The following is an 18,501-nucleotide window of genomic DNA, read 5'->3' as shown; positions in this document are numbered from 1 at the left end:
TTTTTTTTTTTTTTTTTTTTTTTTGTGGTTTTCGGGCGCACAACTTCAATGGTCATTAGCGCCCTGACTACTCTAAGAATGCACCGCGAGGCACAAGTTGACAACAACAACTAAAAGGGAAAACACAATAAAAGACAGACTGACAGGCATAGGATTAAAAAACATCATCAAATGTCCTTAGCGAGGTTTGTCAAATTGATAAAACAAAGAACACGAGCAGCTGCTCGTGGGTCATCCGCTAAAATGGCATCTAAAGTAGTAGGCAGGTTAAGATCGAGGCGCAGTGTTTTAAGATCGGGACAGGACATTAAAATGTGACGAACCGTCAGCAAGTGCCCACATGGGCAGAACGGCGCCGGCGCAGCCGTCAGCAGATGGCGATGGCTGAACCGGCAGTGTCCAATTCTTAACCTTGCTTAAACGACCTCCTCCCGCCGAGAAGGGCGTGAGGAGGACGTCCAAGCCACGGGAAGAGGTTTTAAGGCCCGAAGCTTGTTGTCGGTAAGTGCAGCCCAATCGGCATGCCACAGCGACACAACGCGCCGACAAATGACCCTGCTAAAATCGGACGAAGGGACACAACAAGAAGCTGTCCGAGGCTGGAGGACCGCAGCCTTGGCCGCGGCATCTGCAGCTTCGTTCCCAGGGATACCGACATGGCCAGGAACCCACATAAAGCTAACCGGCGTACCGACGTCCACCAGCTGCTGAAGAGAGCGTTGGATCCGGTGTACGAAAGGGTGAACCGGGTACGGATCACTGAGGCTCTGGATGGCGCTCAGGGAATCTGAGCAGATGACATAAGCAGAATGTCGGTGGCGGCAGATGTACAGAACAGCCTGGTAGAGGGCAAAGAGCTCAGCTGTGAAGACCGAACAATGGCCATGGAGCCGGTATTGGAAACTTTGTGCCCCGACAATAAAGGAACACCCGACCCCGTCATTGGTCTTAGAGCCATCTGTATAAATGAAAGTCATGTTGTTGAACTTCGAACGAAGTTCCAAAAAACGGGAGTGGTAGACCGAACCGGGGGTGACCTCTTTTGGGAGCGAGCTGAGGTCGAGGTGAACGCGGACCTGAGCCTGGAGCCAAGGTGGCGTGCGGCTCTCGCCCACTCGAAAGGTTGCAGGGAGTGAAAAATGAAGGTGTTGAAGGAGGCGACGAAAGCGAACACCAGGGGGTAGCAAGGCAGAGACATACAACCCGTATTGAAGGTCAAGAGAGTCGTCAAAAAAGGAACGATAAGAAGGATGGTCGGGCATTGACAGTAGCCGACAGGCATACCGACAAAGCAGTATATCGCGCCGGTAGGTGAGTGGCAATTCGCCAGCGTCAGCATGAAGACTCTCTACGGGACTGGTATAAAATGCTCCGATCGCAAGTCGTAAACCCCGATGTTGTATGGAGTTGAGGCGGCGTAAGATGGATGGCCGTGCAGAGGAGTATACGAAGCTCCCATAATCCAGCTTGGAGCGGACGATCGACCGATATAGACGAAGTAGGACGGTTCGATCCGCTCCCCACGACATACCACTGAGAACACGGAGGACATTTAAAGAACGGGTACAACGGGCGGCCAAATATGACACATGTGGAGACCAGCTAAGTTTCCTGTCAAAGGTAAGGCCTAAAAATTTGATTGTCTCCACGAGTGGGAGAGCAACGGGACCGAGTCGTAAGGACGGTGGGAGAAACTCTTTGTAGCGCCAGAAGTTAATACAGACCGTCTTCTCGGCAGAAAAACGGAAGCCATTGGCGACACTCCAGGAGTAAAGACGGTCAAGAGAACACTGAAGACAGCGCTCCAAGACACGTGGACACTGCGCACTGCAATAGATGGTAAAATCGTCCACGAAAAGGGAGCCTGATACATCAGCTGGGAGGCAATCCATTATTGGATTGATCGCGATGGCGAAGAGAGCGACGCTCAAAACTGAGCCCTGTGGCACCCCATTCTCCTGGCGAAAGGTGTCGGACAGGACAGAACCCACACGTACCCGAAACTGTCGATCCATTAAAAAGGAACGAATAAAAAGAGGGAGGCGACCGCGAAAGCCCCACGTATGCATGGTGCGGAGAATGCCCGCCCTGCAACAGGTGTCGTAAGCCTTCTCCAAATCAAAGAACACAGCCGCGGTCGGGCGCTTCCGCAAGAAGTTATTCATGATGAAGGTCGACAAGGTAACCAGATGGTCGACAGCAGAGCGGCGCCTTCGAAATCCACATTGTACATTGGTAAGTAGGCGGCGACTCGAGCAGCCAAACCAATCGAGAGTTAACCATTCGCTCCATCACTTTACAGACACAGCTGGTAAGCGAGATAGGTCGATAACTGGAAGACAAGTGCTTGTCCTTCCCCGGCTTAGGAATCGGGACAACAATAGACTCGCGCCAGCATGCGGGAACATGTCCCTCAATCCAGATGCGATTGTATGTACGAAGAAGAAAACCTTTACCCACAGGAGAAAGGTTCTTCAGCATCTGAATATGAATAGAATCAGGCCCTGGAGCGGAGGACCGTGATCGGCCAAGTGCGGTTTCGAGTTCCCGCATGGTGAATGGGGCATTATAACTTTCACAATTCGAGGAGCGGAAGTCACGTGGCCTAGCCTCCTCGGCCTGTTTGCGGGGGAGGAAGGCAGGGTGGTAATGAGCGGAGCTCGAAACCTCGGCGAAAAAGCGGCCGAAGGCATTGGAGACAGCCTCAGGGGCCACAAGGACTTCATTCGCGACCTTCAAGCCAGAAATTGGGGAGTGGACCTTAGTGCCAGATAGCCGGCGCAGGCTACCCCAGACAACAGAAGAAGGAGTAGAACTGTTGAAGGTGCTGGTGAAAGCAGCCCAGCTGGCTTTCTTGCTTTCTTTAATAATACGACGACACTGAGCACGTAATCGTTTATAATTAATACAATTCGCCACTGTAGGGTGGCGTTTAAAGGTGCGTAAAGCACGTCGACGAGCACGTATAGCGTCCCTACATGCTGCGGTCCACCAGGGGACCGGTACGCGACGTGGAGAAGAAGTAGGGTGAGGGATGGAATATTCAGCAGCAGCGAGAATGACTTCCGTGAGGTGTGCGACCTGACGATCGCAGCATGTGAAGGTTTGATCCTCAAAGGTCGCCCTGGAAGAGAAGAGCCCCCAGTCTGCCTTGGAGATGGTCCAACGAGAGGAGCACGGAGAGGGAGTATGCTGCAGGAGATGGATAACACACGGGAAGTGGTCGCTCGAATATGTATCAGCAAGTGCATACCACTCAAACCAGCGTGCAAGTTGGGGAGTACATATAGAGAGGTCTAAATGGGAATAGGTATGAGATGTGTCCGAAAGAAAAGTAGGGGCGCCAGTATTGAGGCAGACAAGATTGAGCTGGTTGAAAAGGTCTGCTAACAAGGAGCCCCTCGGGCAGGATGCTGGAGAGCCCCAAAGGGGATGGTGGGCATTGAAGTCTCCAGTTAACAAAAATGGTGCAGGTAGCTGAGCAATAAGTTGCGTCATGTCTGCCCTGGTAACGGCAGATGACGATGGAGCGTAAACGGTACAAAAGGAAAACGTAAAAGTGGGGAGAGTAATGCGGATGGCAACTGCCTGCAGGCCGGTGCGCAACGTGATGGGATCGTAGTAAATATCATCCCGGACCAGCAACATAACCCCTCCATGAGCTGGGATACCTACCACAGGGGGTAGGTCAAAACGCACAGAGCTGTAGTGTGCCAAGGCAATTTGATCGCATGGGCGTAGCTTCGTTTCCTGGAGGGCTACGACGAGCGGACGATGCGAGCGGAGCAGCAACTTCAAGTCCTCTCGGTTGGAGCGAACGCTGCGAATATTCCAGTTAATAAGTGCCATCGTAAGAAAAGGAAGATGAGAGAAGGGGTCACCTCGAAGGCCGCTTAGGGCCTGGCTTCGAGCGAGCACTGCCGCCGCTAGCAGGAGGCGGACAGTCATCGTCCATGGGGTCTATAGGGTCATCGGCCATCTCAGGAGGATGGCCGGGAGGGGGAGCTTCCTCCGCCGGTGAACGGCCAGATGTTCGGCTACCAGCGGTGCGGCCAGGCGAAACGGATGACGGCCTGGGGCGGCAACCGCTGGGTGGCGCAGGAGAAGAAAGGCGCCGCGGCGGAGAAGGAGAACTGTGCTTCCTATGCGCCTTTTTAGAAGGACGTTTGGTGGAAGTACCGGTCGAAGGCTGGGAGGTCGAGGGACGGAGGAAGTCTGCACGGGATGGTTCCTTCTTGAAGGCCCGTGCATCTGACTTCGGGGTCTTCGACTGAGCAGAAGCTGAGGAAGTGGCTGGTGTCTGTGGGGTGATGGGAGGAAGAGGAGACGTCGACCGCGCGACCTTAGCACTGGCCGAACGGACGACCGTGGTGCTGAAGGTCAGATCGCATGTCTGGGTTGCTACCTCCCGGGTAGTCCGAGGAGAGGCGAGGACAGTGCTGTATTTCCCCGCTGGGAGCAGCGTGGGCTTCCTACTAGCCAATAGCTTGCGAGCAGCCGAGGTGGACACTTTCTCTTTGACTCGAATTTCCTGGATACAGCGTTCTTCCTTATAGACAGGACAGTCGCGGGAGGATGCGGCATGGTCACCCTGACAGTTCACACAACGAGGAGACGGAGGTGGACAGTCACCCTCATGGGCATCCCTGCCACAAGTGACACATTTAGCCGCATTGGAACAAGACTGTCGAGTATGATTGAAACGCTGACACTGGTAGCAGCGCGTAGGTGTCGGGACATAGGGGCGAACAGAAATAACCTCGTAGCCCGCCTTGATGCGCGATGGCAGCTTAACACTATCGAAGGTTAAGAAAAGTGTCCGGGTCGGTACAAGGTCATTGTTGACCTTTTTCATGACCCGATGGACAGCCGTCACGCCCTGCTCAGCGAGGAAAGATTGAAGCTCCTCGTCAGTCAATCCGTCGAGAGAGCTACTATAGACTACACCACGAGACGAATTCAAAGTGCGGTGGGCCTCCACCCGGACAGGGAACGTGTACAAGAGTGTGGCCCGAAGCAGTTTTTGTGCCTGAAAGGCACTCTCAGTTTCTAGTAATAAGGTACCGTTACGCAACCTGGTACAAGATTTGACAGATCCGGCTATGGCATCTACGCCCTTCTGGATAACGAAAGGGTTGACAGAGGAAAAATCCTTTCCGTCCTCAGATCGAGAAACTACGAGGAACTGTGGGGCAGGCGGTAGTATTTTTGTCACTGTTGGCTGGTCACGTTTCCGTTTGTGGGTCGAAGTCGAAAGCGATGGAGTAGAATCCATTGCGGAGGAATCCCCCATGATTGCCAGCGTCTCCGATGGCGCGCTCCTTCCTTGTGGGGACCCTCTCAGAGGGCACTCCCGCCTTAGGTGAATGTTTACACCTCAGGTCACACCTCCCGAGAAACAGACGGAGGGACCAATCGGCATGGTCAGAAGGTATCAGCTCAGGCAATCACCCCTCCCCGGGCCTGGCCTTTACCAGGGGGTACGCGCGTGCCTTACATGTCTACCCAGGGCGGGGACTTACGCGTTACCCCGTCACCGGCTACGCGTGCGAACGCGTGGGTCGGCCTTCAGACACGCACAGGGAGGAAGGAAGAAGAGGAAAAAGAAGAGAGAGGGAGAAAGAGGACAGACTGTCTCAAACGCCGAGGCGGAGACCAGAGAAGGCAAGGAGAAGAAGGCAATGAGAAAGCAAGGAGAAGGAGGCAAGGAGAAGGCAAGGAGAAGAAGGCAATGAGAAGGCAAGGAGAAAAAGGCAATGAGAAGGCAAGGAGGAGTCAAGGGAAAGAGTAAGGAAGACAGTGAAGTGGAGAAGAGCAAAGAAAGGAACCAACAAAAGGAAGGAAGAAACGAGAAGTGAAAAACCAAAAAGACCACGATTATAGGTCGTGAAACCGTCCGTCTCCGGACGCAGGCGCTAACTACCCCCGTGAGGGGGATGGACTCCTTTTAGTCGCCTCTTACGACAGGCAGGAATACCTCGGGCCTATTCTAATCCCCGGACCCGCAGGGGGGTCACCTGTCAGTGTCATATCCAGACTTATCAGGGGTCCCATATCACTGCAACTGCACACACCCCACACAACTGCAGAGCCTCCACCAGCTTGAACAGTCCCCTGCTGACATACAAGGTCCACAGATTCGTGAGATTGTCTCAACAGTCCAATGTCTGTGTTGACGGGCCCAGCCGAGGTGTAAATCTATGTTGTGCAGTCATCAAAAGTAAACGAGTGGGCATTTGACTTCGAAAGCCCATATCTATGACTTTTCGTTGAACGGTTCACACGCTGACACTTGTTGATGGCCCAGCACTGAAACCTTCAGCAACTTGAGGAAGGTGTTCACTTCTGTCATGCTAAACACTTCTCTTCAATTGTCGTTGGTCCCGCTCTTGCAGGATCTTTTCCCAATCACACCGAGATTTGATGTTTCACGGAATTTCTGATATTGATGGCACACTTGTGAAATAGTCGTACGGGAAAATCCCCACTTCATCACTACCTCAGAGGTGCTGTGTCCCAACTATAACACCACATTCAAACTCACTAAAATCTTGTTAAACTGCCATTTTAGCAGCAGTAACCGATGTAGCAACTACATTTCAGCACATTCTTGAATGAAAGTGCCCTTTTTTTAACAGCATGAAATATGCACACCAAGAAATGTATTCCAAGCATACAAATTTACGACACTGCAATACAATAATTAATTACTAATTTTTAACAGGGAAACTGACAAAACAGTGAGTAAAAGAAACACAAAATCAGAAGAAAAATTCTAGGCTGAAAATTTTACATGAGCAACACTGTCTCTGAAGCAGTCAGGAAATCATACAATCCACAAACATCCACAGTGGCGTTAGTAAACACAGGTTTAAGATTCTATGGACACATCATAAGAATGAACTCACAAAGACGTACGAAACAAATAGTCAATACAATGTAAATGGGTAGATAAAAAATCTACTCGCCAAGCAGCAGCAGCAGCAGCAGAAGCAGAAGCAGCAGGGGAACACACACAAAAGAGTAACTTTTGCAAGCCATTGGCTCCTTATTCTGGCAGAAGAGTTAAAGGGGAAAGAAGTGGAGTGTAGGGAAAGGGGTACAGTGCAGAAAAGTCACCCAGAACCCCAGATGAAGGAGACTTACCAGATGAGATGAGATGTGTGTTCCTCTGCTGCTGCTGCTTCTTGGAGAGTTGATTTTTTATCTATCTACTTAAATTACATTTTCAATATTCATTGTTATAAAACAAATATTCAGTTTTTTTGGCAACAAGAGCAAAGCTAAAATGGACACAATAAAATGGATTGGTGAGATCACAACTGATCTGAAACTGGCAGATGGAAAAAAAAAAAGAGTAATCTTCACGTCCAAAATTCACAAATGGCAAACTGACCAAGAGGAAAAACAAAGGAAGACGACTGAGATCACATGGTCTGATAAAAGGAAGAAAGCCCACAGGAAGAGATTGAAATATGGGCAGAAAAGGAAGACAAATGCCTGCCTCTAATTACTTTGCATAGTTCTAATGGGTTTATCTGCAAATAACGATGATAATAATAAAGATTAAGAAGACACAAAATCCACTATTATAACAAGAGTGAGAGCAGCTAAAACTGGTTAACCCCTTATTTTCACATATGACAGCACCTTCAAAACTTTCTTCCAGAGAAACTTCGACACAGTGTGGTGGTCGGTTGACATTCTATTTGAATGCTGCCATTAGAAATGTATTGTTGAACGTTCTGCTGTGACATAACAGCCAATGTGATTTGGCTTTGAAAGTATTTTGAATTCTCAATTTTTCCTGAACATCACAAACTGAAGCTGTGGCTCTTCTAGCCTAGCTGGACTGCATGTCATTGAATCTCAGACATTCTCCTAAAAATTTTAATCTGTTCAGCAACATGGTTGCTCCATAAATAGAACTTCCAAAGCTGACAGACCAAAACTTCTAAATTTCTTTGAAAGTTTCTTTACATTCAAGACAAATACATCAAGCTAAGGACTGTCAGAGCTCACTTTCGGAAGTGTCATTAAGATAACTTTGACAGACACCAGTTTCTTGAAGGACTCCAGCTACATCATTTCTTTCACTTGCTATAGCTGGCAAAACTGTATAGTCAATAACTAAAATTGGCTACCTACATTTCTGCCCTGCCTCTGGGCACCTAGCAAATGAGTTACGACATTCTTAGCTAACGGTTGGCCTCATCTTTCTGCTCCATACGTCTCCATTCCCCCCAATGTACCATGGACCTTGCTGTTTGTGAGGAAGCTTGCGTGCCTCAGCGATACAGATGGCCGTACCGTAGGTGCAACCACAACGGAGGGGTATCTGTTCAGAGGCCAGACAAACGTGTGGTTCCTGAAGAGGGGCAGCAGCCTTTTCAGTAGTTGCAGGGGCAACAGTCTGGATGATTGACTGATCTGGCCTTGTGACACTAACCAAAATGGCCTTGCTGTGCTGGTACTGCGAACGGCTGAAAGCAAGGGGAAATTACAGCCGTAATTTTTCCCGACGGCATGCAGCTTTACTGTATGGATAAGTGAAGATGGCGTCCTCTTGGGTACAATATTTCGGAGGTAATACGAGGGCGGTTCAGAAAGTAACCTCCGATTGGTCACAGTGCGGGTTGTGGGGGGAGTAGCGACGCCATCTGTGCGTTCACGCACTCAACAGGTCAGTCGGCATCAAGCCGTGGTCGAGTGAACGCCGTACCTGCGCTAGTTTAGTTTTTGTGGCAGTTTGAAATGTGTGCTGCAATAGAAAACCCCGCCAAATGTGAAGTGCGTGCTGTCATAAGGTTTTTTACAGCCAAAGGATATTCTGCAGCAGCTATTCATCGTGAGCTTTGTGCCGTGTACGGACCAAGAGTTATGAGTGAAGGAGTTGTCCGTGAATGGGTACGTTTATTTAAAAGTGGACGAGAAAACATTCATGATGAAGAGAGGAGTGGTAGACCATCATTGGTGACTGACGAACTCGTTCAGACAGTTGATGCAAAAGTTCGCGTGAAAATGGACGTTTCTCAATGTCGGAGTTGTCTACTGGTTTTCCACAGATTTCTAAGACTCTTGTACGAGATAGTGACAGCAAGATTGGGTTACCGTAAGTTCTGTGCACGATGGGTGCCCAAAATTCTTACCGACCACCACAAAACTCAAAGAATGGCCTCTGCATTAGACTTTCTGTCACGTTATGAGGACGAAGGAGAACCATTGTTAAACAGAATCGTGACCGGTGACGAAACCTGGATTAAGTACGTGAACCCTGAGACAAAAGAACAATCAAAGATGTGGGCACATTCAAATTCGCCTACCAAACCAAGAAAAGCCTCGCAAGATTTTTCTGCCAGAAAACTGATGGCAACGGTGTTTTGGGATGCCAAAGGGGTGTTGTTGGTTGAATTCATGGAACGTGGTACGACCATTAATCAAGACGTGTACTGTGAAACAATAAAAAAGTTACGACGGGCTATACAGAACAAACGCCGTGGTATGCTGACTTCCGATATCGTTTTTTTGCACGATAACGCCCGTCCTCACTCTGCTCGCAGAACAACGGCCCTTCTTGAGTCTTTCAAGTGGGACGTTATCAACCATCCACCTTACAGCCCAGACCTGGCGCCAAGTGATTATCACCTCTTCATGCATTTGAAGAAATGGCTCGGGTCACAGCGGTTTGATGACGACGAAGAGCTCAAAGATGCGGTCACAGGCTGGCTCCAGGCACAAGCGGGTGATTTTTATGCAGAAGGAATTTCATAGCTTGTGAAGAGATACGATAAGTGCCTCAATCGCTATGGAGACTATGTAGAAAAATAGTGCAAAGATGTAGTTGTAAGATGTATATATTAAAATATTTTTATTTAACTTGGTGTATTTTTTTAAATCAACCGGAGGTTACTTTCTGAACGGCCCTCGTATAGTCCCCCATTCGGATCTGCGGGCAGGGACTACTCAGGAGGACGTCGTTATGAGGAGGAAGAAAAATGGCTTTCTACGGATCGGAGCGTGGAATGTTAGATCCCTTAATCGGGCATGTGGGTTAGAAAATTTAAAAAGGGTAATGGATAGGTTAAAGTTAGATGCAGTGGGAATTAGTGAAGTTCGGGGGCAGGAGGAACAGGACTTTTGGTCAGGTGAATACAGGGTTATAAATACATAATCAAATACGGGTAATGCAGGAGTAGGTTTAATAATGAATAAAAAAATAGGAGTGCGGGTTAGCTACTAAAAACAGCATAGTGAACACATTATTGTGGCCAAGATAGACACGAAGCCAATGCCTACTACAGTAGTACAAGTTTATATGCAAACTAGCTCTGCAGATGACGAAGAAATTGAAGAAATGTATGATGAGATAAAGAAATTATCCAGGTAGTGAAGGGAGACAAAAATCCTTGGGTAACAGAAGAAATATTGAATTTTATTGATGAAAGGAGAAAATATAAAAACGCAGTAAATGAAGCAGGCAAAAAGGAATACAAATGTCTCAAAAATGAGACCGACAGGAATTGCAAGATGGTTAAGCTGGGATAGCTAGAGGACAAATGTAAGGATGTAGAGGCTTATCTCGCTACGGGTAAGATAGATACAGCCTATAGGAAAATTAGAGAGACCTTTGGAGGAAAGACAGCCAGTTGTATGAATATCAAGAGCTCAGATGGAAACTCAGTTCCAAGCAAAGAAGGGAAAGCAGAAAGGTGGAAGGAGTATATAGAGGGTCTATACAAGGGCGATGTAATTGAGGACAATATTATGGAAATGGAAGAGGATGTAGATGAAGATGAAATGGGAGATATGATATTGCGTGAAGAGTTTGACAGAGCACTGAAAGACCTGAGTAGAAACAAGGCCCCGGGAGTAGACAACATTCCATTGGAACTACTGATGGCCTTGGGAGATGGGAGAGCCAGTCCTGACAAAGCTCTACCATCTGGCAAGCAAGATGTATGAGACAAGCAAAATACCCTCAGACGTCAAGAAGAATATAATAATTCCAATCCCAAAGAAAGCAGGTGTTGACAGATGTGAAAATTACCGAACTATCAGTTTAATAAGTCACAGCTGCAAAATACTAACGCGAATTCTTTACAGACTAATGGAAAAACTGATAGAAGCCGACCTCGGGGAAGATCAGTTTGGATTCCGTAGAAATGTTGGAACACGTGAGGCAATACTAATCTTACGACTTATCTTAGAAGAAAGATTAAGAAAAGGCAAACCTACATTTCTAGCATTTGTAGACTTAGAGAAAGCTTTTGACAACGTTAACTGGAATACTCTCTTTCAAATTCTGAAGGTGGCTGGGGTAAAATACAGGAGCGAAAGGCTATTTACAATTTGTACAGAAACCAGATGGCAGTTATAAGAGTCGAGGGGCATGAAAGGGAAGCAGCGGTTGAGAAGGCAGTGAGACATGGTTGTAGCCTATCCTCTATGTTATTCAATCTGTATATTCAGCAAGCAGTAAAGGAAAATAAAGAAAAATTTGGAGTAGGAACTTAAGACCATGGAGAAGAAATAAAAGCTTTGAGGTTTACCGACGACATTGTAATTCTGTCAGAGACAGCAAAGGACCTGGAAGAACAGCTGCATGGAATGGACAGTGTCTTAAAGAAGGATATAAGATAAACATCAACAAAACCAAAGCGTGTATAATGGAATGAAGTCGAAGTAAATCAGATGATGCTGAAGATAATAGATTAGGAAATGGGGCACTTGAAGTAGTAAATGAGTTTTGTTATTTGGGGAGCAAAATAACTGCTGATGGGCGGAGTACAGAGGATATAAAATGTAGACTGGCAATAGCAAGAAAAGCGTTTCAGACGAAGAGAAATTTGTTAACACCGTGAATAGATTTAGTGTCAGGACTTCTTTTCTGAAGGTATTTGTATGGAGTATAGCCATGTCTGGAAGTGAAACATGGACAATAAACAGTTTAGACAAGAATAGAAGCTTTTGGAATGTGGTGCTACAGAAGAATGCTGAAGATTGGATGGGTAGATCACATAACTAATGAGGAGGTATTGAATAGAATTGGGGAGAAGAGGAGTTTGTGGCACAACTTGACAAGAAGAAGGGATCGGTTGGTAGGAAATTTTCTGAGGCATCAAGGGATCACAAATTTAGCATTGGAGGGCAGTGTGGAGGGTAAAAATCGTAGAGGGAGACCAAGAGATGAATACACTAAGCAGATTCAGAAGGATGTAGGTTGCAGTAAGTACTGGGAGATGAAGAAGCTTGCACAGGATAGAGTAGCATGGAGAGCTGCATGAAACCAGTCTCACGACTGAAGACCACCACCACCACCACCACAACATGTCTCCATTTCTAATTTGCTATGAATTCATTGAAACATTCAGAAGTCCAGAGCCTCTAGGCTGATAAACTTGCACTGGTCCAGCTTCTTCTTCATCACCACGTCACATTCCTCCACAATATATGACGGATCCTCATCCATGTCATCCCCACTGGAAAGGCTCATGTTATTGTCACTGTCTTTAAGACACTCCTTAAGTTACTATTTACCTATTTCATCTATCAGCAGGCTGGTTGAAAAAAAAAATCATCAAAGTAAAGCACAGTAGACAGACTGGGGTAAACAGCACCTCTTGAGGGGTATGCGGAATATGCAGTGAAGCGCAGGCAGAGCTGAACCGACGAAACAAAATATTGGCTTGTTGTGGTAGTACTATCAAGATTATTTAGATACTGACAAATATTTGCCAAAGTTAAAAGAATAATAAAGAAAAGGAATACAAGTAGGGTGTAATACACCTCTATGTGCCTCTCCAGGCACACAACTGACACGAGAGATTCAGAGTACTGAAGAAAGCAGGCATAAAATACAAAGGCGTGTACTGATACTCTGCATCTATGGAAATGAAGTAGCTGTGATTGGAAATTATCATAAGGAAAATGCAAAAACTGCAACAGATGTGGAAAAGGCTATGTTCTTTCCTCTTGCTACATACAATGTCCAGTAACTCTGTCAGTTTATATCGGCTCTAGTTGTTTGGTGTACTACCTGTTTGTTTATATTTACTTGAAATTACCACTGAAGAGTTTATCTGTTTGTAACATTAATTAATTTTGCTCCTAATAACCGATTTCTGTTTAATTGGAGAAATGAGAAGACTCACTGTAGAGTGAAACTGTGATGTGTTCTCTCACTCATCTAGAACCTAGTATCATACATCGCAACTGGTCAGGTCAATCTGACCACAGCATGCTACTTCCTGTCAGGAACTTTACAATTGTGTTGGTAAAGCTTTAGTAGGGGCTGTTCACTGTCTAAGAAAGTCTATGTTGGTAATGCATGTGGGATTACTAAAAGTTATGAGAGCAGAACAACATATTTGTATTGTCAATGACGAAACATTTTTGTGTTGGCAGTTGGAGAAATATTTAATGTATCAACAATGTTAACACACTGGGTGCTAGAATGTGATTGAACTGAATTTTTAGAGTTAAACACTTCATTTGTAGAGGCAAAAATATACATAGTAAGTAGTTGAACACGAAGTTTTCGTTTCCTGCTGTGCTGTTTTCCTACTTTTGATTATACTGCAGGACTCTGAATGCAAGTAAACAGAAAACAATGGAAAATGAAACTACCAGCTTCCAAATTAACGAAGGCTACACTACAAACCAGTGTCACCAGAACCTAAATGTATTGTGAGATAAAATCATTAATATATTTTGTCAACATTGATAGTGCAAAACGTGTGTGTGTGTGTGTGTGTGTGTTACAGAAGTACATTTTACATATACAAGCTGTCACATATTTAGTACGAATGTCATAGTGTCAAACTTACAAATAATTGTCAAAAGATGACTAAATAGCCTATGTACTGAACCCAAGCACAAGACATAAGTAGTATAAAGTAGATAAGATGTCTTCAGCCAAAACATGCATTCTAATATTACTATAGTACTATTGAGTCGAAACAGTTTCTTCAGGCACCTCACAGAAGTAAACTGAACCTACCAATACAAGATGACTGCTTTGAAGCACGAAATAATGATAGGGTACAACATATGATGTCATTGTACACAGATAGAAATAAAATAATACTGACAATATTTGCTTCGCTTCTACGTTATTGACTGGAACTCAAGTTGTGCTGTCAAACAAATTTGTAGTCCAGCCTAAGGTCTAGTGTAGCTAGCAAGATGACAGTTTAGTGAGAGCTGGTGGAGCCAATGAACGTGATGTTATTAAAATAACTGTAATTTTTGAATACTTTTATTCTGGCAGTGTATACACAAAGCATTTAGCATGGAGTGCATACTACAGAGAACTGATCTGGCAAAGATACAATTGTTCTTGCTGTGGTAGAGCAGCGATACAATTGGAGGGTAGACCCAGGGGTTCTTCGTCCCCACAAAGTCATTGGTCAAAGCCCGCACTGTCAGTGGTTTCAGTTAACCCCCACTGCTCACTGCTCAGTAGTAACAACAGAAACGGGACGTTTCCTGGTAACACTTTTTCTAGAGACAATAGAGCAGACAAACAACCATGACAGTCATAATACAGCAAACATATTACACATATGAAATGTATTTCACTGCTCCCTACAGAAAAACCTAGTAGCATTTTCTGAAATTTGTGTTAGAGTTTTGCATGAAGTGACATAGATTTTACAATGCCCACCTACTACGGTCACCATGTATGCCAATCCAAACTGAACACATCTGAATGGGTCACTACTTCCAGCCCACTGTAACGCAATTTAAATCTACACCTATTCTGAATTATTTCATGGACAGCTCAGTCCTAAATATCAGCAGTAATTTTATACAATACACAGCAATATTAGTACTGGTTACTATATGAGAATGAGGTTTTGCTAGAAATTATCTGAGAATAATTTACATAACTATCAAGATCTCAAATTAGTAGTCTTACTTTCAAGTACATCCTGTGGTGAATAAGCAGAAATACTACTTCTACATGACAAATGCAAACAGGAAACACACTACAAGGAAATTAGGAATTTCATTGAAATAAGTGCCAAGCAGAAGTACTGCACTCACAAGTGTTCCACGAATTCCAAGACTTCCTATGTCCAATGTAATACGGAGGATTAGCCATCTCGTAGGTCAACGGTCTGTCTCTTTTTGGTGTAATTCTGTATCGCCCTGCTTGCACCCTTTCGCATGCTGCTGTTATGTGGAAATAACACTGTGTCTGGCGTACAAGCGTTTCCACTAGGCGTGGCTTCAAAATCTGTAACGAATTATCATGAAACAAGTGATTGGCGTTCTCCCCGCGTCACTCGTCATTTTGATTAATGACTTATACATGCAACTACTTTTCATATCAATACACTAACGGTTTACATAAAACAATGCTTAGGAAGGAACGTCCAAGGCATAAAACTTTTTCTGTCAATAACTGCATTCACTACAATTCTACTGTATATATGTAACCTTAAAAACCATTATCTAACGGCACAGTTTACGACAACGTAGTTCAGAATCGGATGAACTAAGTTTTAAGAAATCGAAATAAAGGTTGGTTAAGATTTATGTCAACATATATCTGCCTTGGCTGCATACAGTATACTTAACGACGTTATAATAAAACACATTTACAGGGAAAAATAATTAAACGGACACTGAAGAAATAATAACTCCACAATATATCTTACATCAGCGCATTTTGTATATGCCCCTGCCATAGTCACAACACTCTTTGACCTCGAAGATGTAACATTCCTCCAAATCAGCTGAGTTAAGTAGAAAGGTGACAATTCACCACAAACACCTGCAGTGCTGTTTTCTCGTGTAACTCAGTTTATGGACGGGACCGGGACCTCAGCTTATTATTTCTGAGCCAAAATAACACCGTTACCTCATTACCACAAGAACTGTAATATCTTCGCTGTAAAATTCACAGACGTATTTTCATTTTTCCTTTTTCAGTGCGCTTGGTGATTGCAGCGCCCCGGCATATGGTGTGGAAATGCTCAACTAGCGCCAGTTTGTGTTGTTTGTGATAGCTGTGTACCCAGTATGTGTACGTGCGGAGTGAGTGTTGTGTGATGACAATGGCAGTGCCGTTGTTAGCGAAAGTGAACAGCTGATCGTTACTGTTTCGTAAATTGTGTCATATTTGTATTCTAAATGTGGCCAAAATGCCCGTTAGGAAATATAGAAGAGATACAAGTGAAGTGAGCTGTTGCCTGAAATATGTCATATTTGGATTTAACGTGATATTCTGGGTGAGAAACTGACTCCCTAATTTTTGCTTGTTTTGCTTTTTAGTTTTAGACCAATTTTTTTCATCTTAAGACGCGAGTAGCTAGATACAAGCAGTCAAACGTCTCATGAGCCCAAATGCTAAATAGCTATAACAGTCGCTGCATATAGCTTGACAGCCCGTCTGAAAAAATGCCGATAATTTTTTCGACTGCTGTGACTAATTCGCAAACTTACATCTTCATTACACCAAGTCTTATTATATCTCCGATATGTTGCTATGTGCTTATAGGTCGTCCTTTTTAGATATTGCTGTTAGTTTCATATGATTTCTGCAGTAAGGAAAGAGCAGTCCTGCCGGCAGATAAAAAGACATGTTCCAATACACGCTGGGTTGCTGTGCAATCTTTTTACTGTTATTATTTCATGTCAATGTTGATACGATTGGTAGTATAAGCTGAAGACGCTTACTGACAATCGGAAAAAGCGAGCATAATTTTGTACGCGCAATCTACAAAACTTTTAATTCAGTGTCCTTAATAGTGTAACGAATTAACACAACGTTATCGTAAACGTTATTACCTGGATGTATGTGTTCAACATGTTTCCGAATCGGCCCGACTTTTGTCGCACTTTTGTCTTATAACGTCAATGCAGAACATGTGTATAGAAATTACAAATCCTGACGTAAACAAAAGTAACGCCACTAATACCAATGTTGGAATGATGTCCACGGCTATTACCGAAACTTGGATGCAAAGTTAGCTCCTCTACGTTTCATGTTTAATGACAATCAGTTAACGTATACTTTGCATTCACACAACCTCTTTCAAGTAACCAAGAAGTAACTTGGCGTAGTAGGCCTACTGTAGAAACTTTTATGTTTGGACACGTAACGTCTGCAAATCATATAGAATAAACCACTTTTAATCAGAGAAATTTACTCTCTTCTTTAGTCTCTTATCCGATATTGGTTGTCATCTAAATATATTCTGTCATTCAACATTTAACAATAGCCTTTGCAACCTCTTTTCATTTATGATCTGCGTCATGTTTGTACATTGGGCAACAATTGACGCACCTCTTTCTGTGTGTTTGACTTTCGGTTTTTTAATGAATGACGCTTCGAAATTGTATGAAACCTGCCATACTGTTTTAAGTTTAGAGAAGACGAACATCAGGGCTTTCTCCGTTTCAGTAGACGTGGCTGTCGATTATCTGATTTTGAGCTCCGCGCGAACTGGGTACCTGTCTCGAAGAAAGCATTGACGCTCCCCAAGAAGAGCAGACACCGGGAAAAATGCGCAGAAAAAGTATAATGAACACACAACGTACAAGTGTATTTTCTGCGCCGCGGGTCTTAATAACATTAAAATAGAATAATAAAATCCGTAATTTGCAGTCCTATTTGTGTATTCCCACAGCGGCGCATCTCACCAAGTCGCTTCAGAGAATAAGAGGTAAAAAAAAAAAAATACCATTGCTGGAGATGTTGCTGATGAGAACGACTCCAGTCTTTTAGTAAAGCACGCATTACAACATTTGTTACAGATGTATTTCACATCTTTTATGTTTAGTTAACAATGCGTTAGTGTCGTTTCGATGAGACATCGTTTAGAAATGAAGAATGTAATATCTTCGCAAAGTGCGATCGTCACCCTGGGGCAGTTTGCTTTTTCTGTAGAATTGAAATCTAAAGATAAAATAGCCAGCAATAGAAAGTCTTGAGTTAACGTTCTTTTTCATGTCCAAATCTACCACCAAAACCTTAGATTTTCGTAATTGAATGACAGGATCTGCCTAAAATCAGTTTTAACTCGCTTCACACACAGTATCCACGTGAGTTTTCTTCCATGTATTCAAGGTCACTGGTATTCGAATAGTTAACCAGCTTTTGTGTGCTGAGAAATATTCCTAATCAGTAGTCAACTAACGAAACCTGCATTCGCCAGTTGGTCTAAACAACTGGCCAGGAATCGAACACAAATACAGTAGTTTCTGCTTGGACAAGCCCTCCCACCCTGCCAATTTTTATACGTGTTCGACCACCAAGGACTCCAGCTACACGAATTAATGTTGGAGACTTAGTTTTCGCTATCATTGTACGGAAAAACATTAAGCGTACACTGATGCACCTTTTTTCGTTCACCTTGAGGTAAAACGCTTGTTCGAGACGACTTAATAAGTTGCAGTTCTCACATCTGATTACATTTTTATGTGCGGTTGCAGAACATAATCTTTCCTGAGTTATGTCGATGATTCTTATTGTCGATTGGAATCTGTGTT

General features: G+C 44.5%; 1 protein-coding gene across 1 annotated transcript in view; it reads right to left on the bottom strand.

Moving 5' to 3' along the window:
- Positions 1-15,821, bottom strand: part of LOC126194887 (28S ribosomal protein S24, mitochondrial) — a 43,061-nt gene extending 27,240 nt beyond the window's left edge. Inside the window, exons 1-2 of the mRNA XM_049933237.1 lie at positions 15,666-15,821; positions 15,049-15,241 (exon numbers count right to left, since the gene is read on the bottom strand). Coding sequence (XP_049789194.1) covers positions 15,049-15,241; positions 15,666-15,695 — 223 coding nt within the window. The 5' untranslated portion in view covers positions 15,696-15,821. The remainder of the gene's footprint in view (positions 1-15,048; positions 15,242-15,665) is intronic.
- Positions 15,822-18,501: the final 2,680 nt, after the last annotated feature.

Source organism: Schistocerca nitens, chromosome 7 (genome assembly GCF_023898315.1).
Source record: "Schistocerca nitens isolate TAMUIC-IGC-003100 chromosome 7, iqSchNite1.1, whole genome shotgun sequence".
Lineage (NCBI taxonomy): Eukaryota > Metazoa > Arthropoda > Insecta > Orthoptera > Acrididae > Schistocerca > Schistocerca nitens.
This window is presented reverse-complemented; position numbering and strand designations above follow the sequence as displayed.